The following is a 13197-nucleotide window of genomic DNA, read 5'->3' on the forward strand; positions in this document are numbered from 1 at the left end:
CTCTCCTTTTTCTCCCTCTGTCCCTCTCACTATACCCCTTGCCCATCCTCTGGGTTATTCCCCCCCCCCGTTGTCTTTCTCCCTGGGCCTCCTGTCCCATGATCCTCTCGTATCCCTTTTGCCAATCACCTGTCTAGCTCTTGGCTCCATCCCTCCCCCTCCTGTCTTCTCCCATCATTTTGGATCTCCCCCTCCCCCTCCCACTTTCAAATCTCTTACTAGCTCTTTCTTCAGTTAGTCCTGACGAAGGGTCTCGGCCTGAAACGTCGACTGTACCTCTTCCTACAGATGCTGCCTGGCCAGCAACTTTGATGTGTGTTGCTTGAATTTCCAGCATCTGCAGAATTCCTCGTGTTAATGAACCTTTAGTGACATGTTGCACTTCATGGGTTTGTATGCTTGAAGCATGTTGTCAACCAGCTGCATATAGTTTGGTGCTCTGTAGTTGCCAAGAAAATTTTCAACATCTTTGAATGCCTTCCATGCGATTTTCTCTGGTCCCTCTAGAAGTTCTTTAAATTGCCTGTCACTGTTGACCTGGTTGACTTGTGGACCAGCAAAATGCCTTCTTTAATCTTGGCATCAGGTATTCTGACTTGAATTATGAATTGAAATAACAAAAATTAGTGATTTTTTATAATATGGTGCATGATGGGAAATTTCAAGATTTTCATGATCAGCAGCTCAAAATCATTAAGCTGCACCCAAAAGTATTCAGGAATCAAAATCTTTGTTGTCCAGGGCTATTGACAAATAAAAATGCCAATGGTGGTTTTGAGAATGAGTTCGTATTCTAGTAGGTCTCTTCATTGAGGACCCAGTCAGGGAGCAGGAAAAACCTGCTGAGTTGCTCCAGCATATTGTGTGTGTAGCCGGGGAACGGGTTCCTTTCTTACTCTGTATCGAGGAAGGGTTAATTAATAAGTTCTTAATAGGAGATCCTTTAGGAAAGAGCCATCATAGCTTGGCGGGATTTCAAATTTAGTTTAATGTTGAGAAGCCAGCAAGGAAGTGAGCCTCTATGGGAGAGATGTTACACCTACAACGGCAACAGGACTGTGACAGATGGTGTTGAATTAAAAGTCAAAATCAGAATCAGTTTTAATATCACAGATGTATGTTGTGAAATTCATTGTTTTGAGACAGCAGTACGATGCAATACGGTCTGACCAATGCCTTATAAATCCTCAATATTACATCCTTGCTTTTATATTCTAGTCCTCTCGAAATAAATGCTGTCTATTACCTTCTGCACCACCAACTCAACCTGCAAGTTAAACTTTCTGGATTGCTGCACGAGGGCTCCCAAGTTCCTTTGCACCTCAGATTTTTGAAATTTTCTCCCCATTTAGAAAATAGTCTACATCTCTATTCCTTCTACCAAAGTGCATGACCATACACTTCCCAACACTGTATTCCATCTGTCACTTCTTTGCCCATTAAGTTCTTTGAGTCATCGAGCATTGAAGAGTACGGCACAGGGACAAGCTCTTTGTCCCGTTGGAAAGGTTTAGAAGGTAGTGGGCCAAACATGGAAACGTGGGACAAACTTGAGCACCCTGGCTATATATATGTACCTAAAACTTTTGCACAGTACTGTAAAGTTAATCTTTAAATCTTTATCTTTAACCTTTAGATCGGAGGCATTTGGAAGGTCCTGCAGCACAAATCCACTGGGATTCAATAAAACAGGAGCGTCCCCTCCTCAGCACGGAGACCAGGGCGCCACACACCACCGAGCGCCATCTTTGGGAAGTTTCAACCTTTACCCACCCTCGCCACAAGGTAGGCTGATCAGTGAATCTTCCGCTGGGCACTCCGCGAGCAGACATCCCTACCTGGACTGTGCACACCTAGTGTGTCATGCTCTGAGTGAAGGGCCGTAAATCAAAGTCAATTTTATTATCAGAGTACATTTATGTCACCATATACAACCCTGAGATTCATTTTCTTGCAGGCATTCTCAGCAAATCTACAGAATAGTAACTATAACAAGGTCAATGAAAAATCAACCTGAGTTCAGAAGACAACAAACTGTGTAAATGCAAATATAAATAAATAGCAATAAATGATAAGAACATGAGATAATGAGATAGAGTCCTTAAAATGAGATCATTGGTGTGAGAACACCTCAAGTGAGTGAAATTATCTCCTTTTGTTCAAGAGCCTGTTGGTTGAGGGGTAGTAGCTGCTCTTGGACCTGGTGGAGCGAGTCCTGAGCCTGGTGGCAGCAGTGAGAAGAGAGCACGGCCTGACGATGGACGCTGCTTTCCTGTGATAGTGTTTCATGTAGATGTGCTCAGTGGCTGGGAGGGCTATACCCGTGATGTACTGGGCCGTATCCACTACCTTTTGTAGGATTATCCGTTCAAGCGTATCTACAGTGCACTGTCTTGTTCCATGTCTCACACATGCGCACACACACACCACCCGTTAGCAAAATTTATTATTACTTCGTTGCCCGCGGTTCTGGCTGCCTGGGTGTAGGAAAGGTATCATCGAGCTTAGAAGAGTGCAAAGGAGATTTAAAAGAGTGTTACCGGGACTGGAGGGATTGAGTTATAAAAACAGAAGAAACATGAGCAGTGGATGTGATGATTTATCCACTCCATCTGCCAAAAGTGGAACCTCCCGGTGGCCAAACATTTAAATTCCTATCCCCGTCCATGTTCGACGTGTCGGTCCACGTCCTCCTCTTGTGCCACGATGAGGCCACCCTCAGGGTGGAGGAGCAGCACCGTATATTCCGTCTGGCACGAACGTTGATTTCTCCTTCCGGTGGGAAAGATAGCGGGCTGGAGAGGAAGGCATCTGATAGGAGAGGAGAGTGGACCACAGGAAAAAGAGAAAGAGGAGGGTCACCAGGCAGCTGAGGAGAGAAGTGGGGAATAGAAGAAGAGGGGAGGGAAAAATATTATTACAGTAGAGGAGAAGGGGCAGTGCAGGCTGACAATAAGGTGCAAGTCCATGATGAAGTAGATTGTGTGGTCCAGGATTCATCTAATACCAGGGATACTGTCCTGGTTCAAGCTGATGCTGGTGAATCTCAGCGACTCCTGGCTGGTGGCTGATGAAACAAGGAAGACGACTAAATGTTTTGTTAATCACACTTTTTCTGGTAAACGATCATCGCAAGCAATGGTCTGTAACTTCCCTTTGGACTTGGGGGCAATTCGGTGTGGCAGAACCAAGGCGAGGCAGCGGGACCCTTGCCAAGAGCGAGGATTGCCCGAGGGTCATTCAACTTAAGCGCCAGGCCGAATCAGAAAGGTTGGGCGCAGGCCCTGTGCAGATCGAAGCGAATGAACCCAATGTTCGGATGCTGATGTAGGCGCCGGGCCAGATTGAAAAGGTCAGGGTGTCGCAGCCTGAGACAGGGGATGGACTGGTTCAGTATTCTGGTCCGTGACGTTTACTCGGCTCTGCATTGGATTAAGGGTTCAAGGACGGACTCCCTTCGTGGACTTCAGTTCAGAACGCTTGCGATTACGGTTTGCATGTCTCCAAGAGGACCACAACCTTAGAGGCTTGTGTGCCTCGATAACCCGGAGAGCTATGTTGGCTGGAGTCGGGGCTTCATGCTTTGGCTGTTGGTAGGGTCACCCATGCCAAACAGGTCACAGGGTAAAGGTCAGACTAAGAGTGGTCCACCGGTCCTCCAGGTTCGCGGGTTCAGCTCAGGGCTAACACCCCTGACTGGTTAAACAAAATTGTCACAGAAACAGCAATGAAAAATTCTTCTACATCTGAGTGTGATGGTATTCCTGAGTCTCCACCCGGGACTTGCGTGACTGACAGTGCTGAAAGCCGAGACGAAGCTACTGACACGATGAAGGAAGCTGTGAACACCGCCAGAGATGGAGGCCCTTCACTGCTGCCCTAAACGCCAGCAGTGTAACGGCCAGTAAGTATCGTTTGAACGATTTGTTTTTTCCCTCTCTGCACATTGGGTGTTCAACGGTCTTGTATTTATATATATGAGTTCTTTTGGGTTTCTTTGTTCTGTGGCTGCCTGCAGGGAAACGAACTGCAAGGTTGAGTAATGTATACATACTTTGATAGTAAGTGTACTTTGAACTTTCAATAATCAGAATTAGAATCAATCACTGACATATATAATGTGAAATTCGTTGTTTTGCAGCAAAGACATAACAATTGCGCTAACTTACAATATAATCAATAATTCGAATGAAGGAATAGTGAGGTGGCATTCATGGACCATTCAGAAATGGCTCCTGTGCCTCCTCCCTGGTGGTTGTAATGAGAAGAGGGCATGTTCCATTTGGAGTCTGAGGAGGTTTGGTCTGTCATTAAAGACAGTTGCAAATTTCTACAGATGTACTATGGAGAGCATTCTAACTGGCTGCATCACCGTCTGGCATGTAGTGGGGAGCACAACTGCACAGGATCGAAGGAAGCTGCAGAGAGTTGTAAACTCAGTCAGCTCCATCATGGGCACCAGCCTCCGTATTGTCCAGGACCTCTTCAAGGAGCGATGCCTCAAAAAGGCAGCGTCCATCATTAAGGACCCCCATCACCCAGAACATGCCTCCTTCTCATTGCTACCATCGAGGAGGTACAGGAGCCTGAAGGCACACACTCAATGATTCAGGAACAGCTTCTTCCCTTCCAATTTCTGAATAGACATTGAACCCATGAATACCACCTCACTACTTTTTTATTTCTATTCTTGCAATATATATTTAACTATTTAATGGATACAGTATATATTTACTGTAATTCACAGTTTTGTTCTATATTATTATATATTTCATTGTACAGCTGCCACAAAGTTAACAAATTTAATGACATATGCTGATGATATTAAACCTGATTCTGATTGTGATTCAATGGGGTAGGGGCTGTCCTTGAGCCTGGTAGTACGTACTTTAAGGTTTTTGTATCTCCTTCCCTATTGGCCATGTGCCCAGCGGTTAAGGCGTTCGTCTAGTAATTTGAAGGTCGCTCGTTCGAGCCTCAGCTGTGGCAGCGTGTTTGTGTCCTTGAGCAAGGCACTTAACCACACATTGCTCTAGTGTCTGTGCGGGGAGTGGCGCCCCACACAGACTTCCAATCTGCACCTTGTAAGGCATGAAAGTGCCCAATGCAGGCCTCTGAAGGTCTGAGTCGACGTTCCCCTTCCCTATGGAAGGGGGAAGAACTGGGAATGTCTGGGATGGGAAGGGTCATGGTGATGTTGGCTGCTTTTCCGAAGCAGATTTAACCCGGAGTGAGAGGCAGCCACGGGTGATACCGTGGACCGAAGGTAATGGATTTCTGTTTTGAAACCAGGTGTCCTGGCACCAGAACCTCACCAGCATGGACTGGGCTCCAGGCTGCACAGTGCGCCCAATCTTTCCGACACACTGCACTACCAACAGAAGATGAAGAAGCAATATTCTGAGCCGCTGGTGGCCGGTATGGCCCAGCCTGTCCAGAGTCCGCCGCAGCAGATGTTCGGGCAGCAGCCCTGCAGACAGATGAAGCTGTCCCCCAAGCTCTCCGAGTTAATTCAGAGGAGCCCACTCCCCACCATCGTGGGATCACCAACGAAGGTAACATTGCTGGTGTGAACCTGGGGAAAGGTTATTCTTCTGGAGGGGCTCAGCAGGTCAGGCAGCATCTATGGAGGGGAATAAACAGTCAACGTTTGGGGCTGACTCTTCATCAGGATTGGAAAGGAAGGGGGCAGCGGCCAGAATAAGAAGGTGAGGGGGTGCAAGCTAGTGAGTGATAGGTGAGGGGCTGTGCATGGACTGACATGAGGCTAAATGGTGGTCACAACTGCACTCTGAACCAAAATCAGGTTTATTATCACTGATTTATAAGATGTGAAATTTAGCAGGTTAGGCAGTATCTATGAAGGAAAGTAAATGGTCAGATTTCAGGCTGAAGCCCTTCATCAGAACTGGAAAGATTCAATGGTTCAATTTAATATCAGAGAATGTATACAGTTGACAACCTGAAATTCTTACTCTTCACAGACATCCACCAAACATGAAAAACCCCAAAGAATGAATGACAGAGAAACATTAGAACCCTAAAATGCCCCTGCTCCCTCCCACACACAAGCAGCAGCCTCCTTTCCACCCCACCTGCCTCAACAGGAGGCTCAGCTCCCACCAGCCACCGTGCAGTAGCAAAGCCCCCAAAGAGACCAAGATCTAGAGTCCATCAGAAAACTACTGTCCGTCCCAACAGTTTGACATCCCATAAGCGCTCTCTCTCACTAACGAGGGAGAGAGAGAGAGAGAGAGATCACTCCTACCACACCAGACAGGAGGTCAACAGCTCACTGATTTCATGTTAACCAACTACATCACTTATTTCAACAGCGGCATACACTGCTGTCTCAACGTTTCGATCTCTGGCGACGCTTCATTCGGTGACACTGGCGAAGAATCAGGTCGTCCACGGGGCCGCACCACAAAGACACACATCTTCCAGGCTGCACCTGGAGATATCAAAAACGCTAGGCCCCTCAGCGAGCTCCGAGTCCGGGGACTCACAACCATGAAGAATCACATTTTGAGTGCAGCAGTAGATCACCAACTCCGACAGTACCCCATTCACCTCAAGAGTTAAGAAAAGACATAAAAGAGACAAAATTAAACTGTCTCACAGATGAACTGGAGGAAATCGCCCTCTGGTGCCATCTTTAGCTTCTACTTTAGTGAAAGGAAAGGTCAGAGAAGCCAGAATAATAAATAATACAAATGTTGGTGGGGAGGAGAAGCCTGTTGTCTATTTAGTATTTCAATAATATTTGAGTAATCTTCTATATATTTTGTTTGGAGCAGTTAAGCTTCAAAGCGAACTGTATGCTTTTAAACCGAATGAACTCAGCAAAATTGGCACTTGCTTCTCATTGGCTGTTTCATTGGCTTCAAAATACTGTTCCAATAGCTCAGTATACATGAGCCAATTATCCATTGTGTAATCAAACTCGTCAGTCTTTCTGATGGAGCCAGCCACTTCTGTTTTTTTAAATTATTATTATCATGTACATTACTCACACTTTATGAACTCTGAGTTCTTCCATTTACGGCCTTTTTTTCAGAACAAAACTCGATCGTGTCTTCTCTTCCAAAGTATATGTGCCACGATGCTTTTGTATAAACTTGACTGTCTCTCCATATGCTGGACTCCATCTTTTACTCAACTTCCCTTTGCGTTTTTTTCAGTTCAAACATTTCACTGCAGTTTTAACAGGTTGGTAGCCATATCGGGTTAGCGTTAAAAGTACCTCTTCACCAATCTTATGTTTTTGTAACTTCAAAACATTAAATTAATTCAAATGAAACACAAAAGTCGGAAAATACAGGTGTAGTTTGAGTTTACTTTGGGCAAGGCACACAGGTATCATGTGGTAATGTGATGACGTTTGCAATTAGTGTATTTTTACATAGAACCTGTAATTAATTATTTAAATGAACGAGAATGCTTAATCGAACAATATACAATGCCTGTAAAAAGTATTGAACTCCTTGGAAATTTCATGTTTTATTGTTTTCCAACATTGGATCACAGTGGATTTAATTTGACCTTTTTGACACTGATCAACAGAAAAGACTCTTTTGTGTCAAAGTGAAAACAAATTTCTACAAATTGTTCTAAACTTATTACAATTATTAATCACAAAATAATTGATTGCATAATTATCCACCCCTTTCATGTCAGTATTTAGTACATACACCTTTGGCAGCAATTACAGCCTTGAGTCTGTGTGGATAGGTCTCTATCAGCCTTGCACATCTGGACAATCTGATATGTCCATCCATGGCCTCCTCCACTGTTGGTAATAAGGCCACATTTAGGTGAGAGGAACAACACCTTATATTCCACTTGGGTAGCCTCCAACCTGACAGCATGAAAATCAGTTTCTCAAACTTCCAGTAATGCCTCCACCCACCCCCTCTCACCATTTCCCATCCCCTTGTCCCTCCCTCGTGTTATTTCCTTGTCCGCCATCGCCTCCCTCTGGTGTTCCTCCCCCCCCCCAGCCCCTATTTCTTCCTCCTGTCTCTTTCACCAATCAACTTCCAAGCTCTTTGTTTCATCTCTCCCCCTCCAAGTTTCACCTGTCGCCTGGTGTTTCTCTCTCCCTTCCCCACCCCCACCTTTCAAATCTACTCCTCAGCTTTCTTTTCCTCCAGTCCTGCTGATGGGTCTCAGCCCAAAATATCGACTGTACTTTTTTCCACAGATGCTGCCTGGCCTGCTGAGTTCCTCTGGCATTTTGTGTGTGTTGCTTGGATTTCCAGCATCTGCAGACTTTCTCTTGTCTGAATCTTTTTTCATTGATCGGTGTCAAAAAAGCCAAATTAATTCCACTGAGATTCACTATTGTAAAACAACAAAACATGAAAACTTCTGGGGGGGGGAGGGGTGAATACTTATACGAGATTACTCAAATATTATTGAAATATAAAATACACAATAAAGCCATCTGCTCGTCACCTGGTAGTTTTCTGCGTCCAGCTATGAGGTAGTGTGATGCTATTACAGCCTGGGATGACAGAGCTTGGAGTTCATATCTGACACCATCCTGACTTTCGTACTTTCCTCTCCAAGGATGTGCGGGTTTCCTCGGACATTCCAAAAACATAGCTACTGCTTAGTAGGTGAATTAGTATTTGTAACTTGTCCTGTGATTTGACTAAGGTTAAATAGGTGGGTTTGTGAGCTGTGTGTCTCATTGGACCAGAAAAGCCGGTTGTGTGCTCTGTCTCACTAAGTAAAGAAAATATGGTGGTTGGAAACGGAAGCGAGTTGTGCTGGTCGTACTGTCAGCCCACGTTTTGTGCTCAGGTCTCTACAGTGTGTGCTGATCCACAGACTTCAGGTGAAGTAGCAAGGACGTGGCAGTAGCTGGTGTGGATGGGGCTCCCAGCGTTCAACAAGAGGCACAAGGCTGGTGGGAGGGGGCACAAAGGGGATTGGCAAGGATATGCACGGATCCAGGGAGATCACAACAAAAAAGATTCTTAAAGATTGGCTTTATTTGTCATTTTGGGCAAAGTGTAGCACCTGCTTAGCGCCTCCCCCCCACCCCTATTCAAGGGCATTGGTGTTTCCATAACAGGCTTTGATACAGCCAGTCAGCATGCTCTCCGCCACACATCACTAGAAGTTTTAGATGTTTCAGGCCACATCTTCGCAAATGCCTCAGGAATTAGAGGCACTGCCGTGCTTTCTTAGTAATTGCACCAACGTGCTGGGCCCAGGACAGGTCCACTGAACTGGTAACAGCGAGCAACTTGACGTTGCTGACCTGTCCACCTCGGATCGTCCAGTAAGGACTGGCCAGTTTCCTTCCCGTGAAGTCAATAATCAGCTCCTTGGTCTTGCTGACACTGAGTGAGAGATTGCTGAGCGAGGTCTATACAGAAAGTTGCCAGAAAAGACCACTGAAATTGTGAAGGATTCCACCCACCCTTCTCACGCACTGTTTGTCCCATCCCCATCAGGGAGGAGGCTGCATACCATCCACACCAGGACCACCAGACTCAAAAACAGTTACTTTCCCCAAGCAGTAAGGCTGATCAACACCTCCACCCACTAACCCACCCCTCCACACCCCCAACCACCACTACCTTATCATTTCCTGTCAGAGTCACCTTATGTACAGACACTCCTGTGCCAAGTGTCACTTTGTGGACATACAATCAATCTGTGTATATAAGCTTTCTTATGTACAGTGGTGCTAGAAAGTTTGTGAACCCTGTAGAAGTTTCTCTATATCTGCATAAATATGACCTAAAATGTGATCGGATCTTCACGCAAGTCCTAAAACTGGATAAAGAGAACCCAATTAAATAAATAACAGAAAAAACATTATGCTTCTTCATTTATTTATTGAGAAAAACAATCCAATATTGTTGGAAAAGGTAGGTGAACCTTTGCTTTCCATAACTGGTGTGACCCCCTTGTACAGGGATAGCTTCAACCAAATGTTTGCAGTGACTGTTGATCAGTCCTACACATCTGCTTGCAGGAATTTTAGGACATTCCTCATTACTAAACTGCTGCATCTCTGAGATGTTGGTGGACTTCCTTGCATGAACAGCTTCCACAACATTTCTATAGGTTTAAAGTCAGGATTTATATTTATTGTGTTTAGTCTTTATCATGTTCTTTATTGTATTGTGTTTTTTTGGGCTGCATCAGATCTGGAGTAGTAATTGTTTTGTTCTCCTTTACACTTGTGTGCAGGAAATGACATTGAACAATCTTAAATCTTGAACTATCTTGAATCTTTCTGTTGTCACTACAAGGGAGAGCTGTAGGCTCCTTCTGGGCAACCGAGGTTAAAGCTCAACTGGTCAGCTTCTAACATTGTCTCCTCAGGTGTCCTCCCCCTTCGAGTTCCCAGAGGCTGCCAGCACCCAGAACCTCGTCACGATGCTCACTCACCAGGGTGTCACCCTGGCCTCCAGTCGCAACAGGACGGTGCCCGACCTCGGCCATTTCCACCACCAGCAGCTCGGGCACGCGCAGAAGCCCACCGATGAAGAGAAGGGACCTTTCGGCAGGTTTGATATTTAACCCCAGCATGTCGCTTGTCCAGGGTACTGGGGCCCTCAAACGACAGGTCAATGGAGTGTCAATAGTGCTCTCTCCCTGTGTAAAGGAAGGAGTTCACTGAGATTCACATCTCAGGAATATGGCTGCAACCACCATGCAGAGGAGGGAGAAGCTGGAGGTATGCAACAAACACAAAATGCTGGAGGAACTCAGCAGGTCAGGCAGCATCTATGGAAAAGAGTGAACAGTCGGCGTTTCTGGCCAAGACTCTTCAGGATTGGAAAAAAAAAATCAGCTTAAAGCAAGAAGGTGGGGGGAGTGGAGGAAGAGGTACAAGGTGGTAGGTGCTGGGTGAAACCGGGAGGGGGAGGGATGAAGTAAAGAGTTGCAAAATTGATTGGTGAACGAGGAAGAGAAGGAGGAATCCAATAGGAGAGGACAGAAGGCCATGGAAGAAAGGGAAGGGGGAGGAGCACCAGAGGGAGGTGTGGGCAGGTAAGGAGATGAGGTAAGAGAGGGAAATGGGAATGGGAATGGTGATGGGGGGGCAATTGGCAGAAGTTCAAGAAATCGATGTTCATGCCATCAGGTTGGAGGCTACCCACACAGAACATAAGGTGTTGTTCCTCTAACCTGAGTGTGGCCTCATCACGGGCAGTAGAGGAGGCCGTGGATAGACATGTCGGAATGGGAATGGCAAGTAGAATTGAAGTGGGTGGCCACCAGGAGATTCCGGTTTTTCTGGTAGACAGAGCGTAGGTGCTCAGCGAAGCAGTCTCCCAGTCTATGCCGGGTCTCACCGATATACAGGAGGCCACACTACGAGCAACAAATACAGTATATGACGCCAACAGACTCATATGTGAAGTGTCACCTCACCTGGATGGACTGTTTGGGGCCCTGAATGGTAGTGAGGGAGGAGGCGTAGGGGCAGGTGTAGCACTTGTTCCATTTGCAAGGCTAAGTGCCAGGAGAGAGATCAGTGGGGAGGGACGAATGGACAAGGGAGTCGCGTAGGGAGTTACTCCTGCGGAAAGCAGAGATTGGGAGGGAGGGAAAGTTGTGCTTGGTGGTGGGATCCCGTTGGAGATGATGGAAGTTTCAGAGAATTATGTGCTGCATGTGGAGGCTACTGGGGTGGCAGGTGAAGACAAGAGGAACCCTATCCCTGGTGTGTCGGCAAGAGGATGGGGTGAGAACTGACATGTGTGAAATGGAAGAGATGCGGATGAGGGCAGCGTTGACGGTGGAGGAAGGAAAGCCCCTTTCTTTGCAGAAGGTGGATATCTCATTAGTTCTGGAATGAAAAGCCTCACCCTGAGAGCAGATGTGGCGAAGACGGAGGAACTGAGAGAAGGAGATGTCATTATTCAGGAATGAAAAGCCTCATCCTGAGAGTTGTAAGGATGTAATGCTGAGGCTTTATAAGGCAGTGGTCAGACTGCACTTGGAGTATTGTGAGCAGTTTTGGGCCCTTTATCTAAGAAAGGATCTGCTGACTTTGGAGGGGGTCCAGAGGAGCTTCACGAGAGTGATCCTGGGAATGAAAAGGTTAACATATCAGAAAAGTTTGACGGCTGTGGGACTGTACTTGGAGTTTAGAAGAATACGGAGTGGGCGGTGGATTCTCATTGCAACCTATCGAATATTGCTAGGCCTAGTACAGTGGAGGTGGAAAGGATGTTCGCTACAGTGGGGGAGTCCAGGACCAGAGGCACAGCCGCTAAAAATAGAGGGATGTTTTCCATTTTGAATGAGATGAGGAGGAATTTCTTTAGCCAGAGGGTGGTGAATCTGTGGAACTTATTGCTGCAGACAGCTGTGGTGGCCGAGTCATTGGGTGTATTTAAAGCTGAGTTTGAAGAGTTTTTGATTAGTCGGAGGAGATGCTCCCTGTAGAGGTGGTTTCACCCGAGGTTGAGTATGTGCTCAGATAAACGAGCATTGATTCCTGTTCAAATCTCTTAACAAGATCAGTCAGGGTTATCTGGTTGGTGTGTGCGTAGTTTCCTGTAATCCACGTGCTGACAAGGCTTTCGTACCAACCTGCAGGTCGCTCAGTGCCGGGAAGCTGTCGGATCTGCTGCTGAAGGCAGCATTCGGAGGGCAGGCCACGGAAGCCGTCAGCAATGAGAGCCTGAGCACAGAGAGGCCGATGGATGTGGCAGGTAACGGGGCCCGCAGCGGACTCGGGAAGAGCGGTGTAACCTCTGACTGGGGCTCTCATGTCCCCCTGTGCCTTCAGGCCCTGCGCCCCTCACTGGCCCCTCCACTTCTCCTAATGCCTGCCTCTCCTGCTGACCCTCAGTGTGAATTGCTGTGCCCTGCGCAGCGTGGGGGGAGATTTAATGCTGCCGTGTCATTGCAAGGTATGGTTCAAATGCTGATTGAGATCAGAAGTGCCCATCACGGTGAGTAGGTGTTTCGAGCAATAGTGACTGGGCCCACCTGCCCAGAAACAGGCCCTTCAGCCCATCTAGTCTGCGCCGGCCGAGATACTGACGCAGTCGGGAAGGCGGCATGCCAGTGGCTGCATTTCATTGGGAATTTCCAGGAGATTTGGTATGTCACTAAATACCACAGAAAACTTCTACAGGTGTACCGTGGGGAGCATTCTAACTGGCTGCTCGCAGTCCCGTGTGGGGTAGGGGGGCCACTGCACAGGATGGG

The 13197-nt window shown here is 46.8% G+C and overlaps 1 protein-coding gene across 5 annotated transcripts in view; it reads left to right on the forward strand.

The window, feature by feature from the left end:
* The window catches only part of ulk1b (unc-51 like autophagy activating kinase 1), a 129528-nt gene that overhangs the window by 87795 nt on the left and 28536 nt on the right, over positions 1-13197 (forward strand). For all 5 annotated transcript variants that reach the window (XM_072240799.1, XM_072240800.1, XM_072240801.1 and 2 more), the window contains 4 exons: positions 1637-1785; positions 5293-5555; positions 10351-10535; positions 12580-12695. In XM_072240799.1, coding sequence (XP_072096900.1) covers positions 1637-1785; positions 5293-5555; positions 10351-10535; positions 12580-12695 — 713 coding nt within the window. The remainder of the gene's footprint in view (positions 1-1636; positions 1786-5292; positions 5556-10350; positions 10536-12579; positions 12696-13197) is intronic.

Source organism: Mobula birostris, chromosome 22, assembly GCF_030028105.1.
Source record: "Mobula birostris isolate sMobBir1 chromosome 22, sMobBir1.hap1, whole genome shotgun sequence".
Classification (NCBI taxonomy): Eukaryota; Metazoa; Chordata; class Chondrichthyes; order Myliobatiformes; family Myliobatidae; genus Mobula; species Mobula birostris.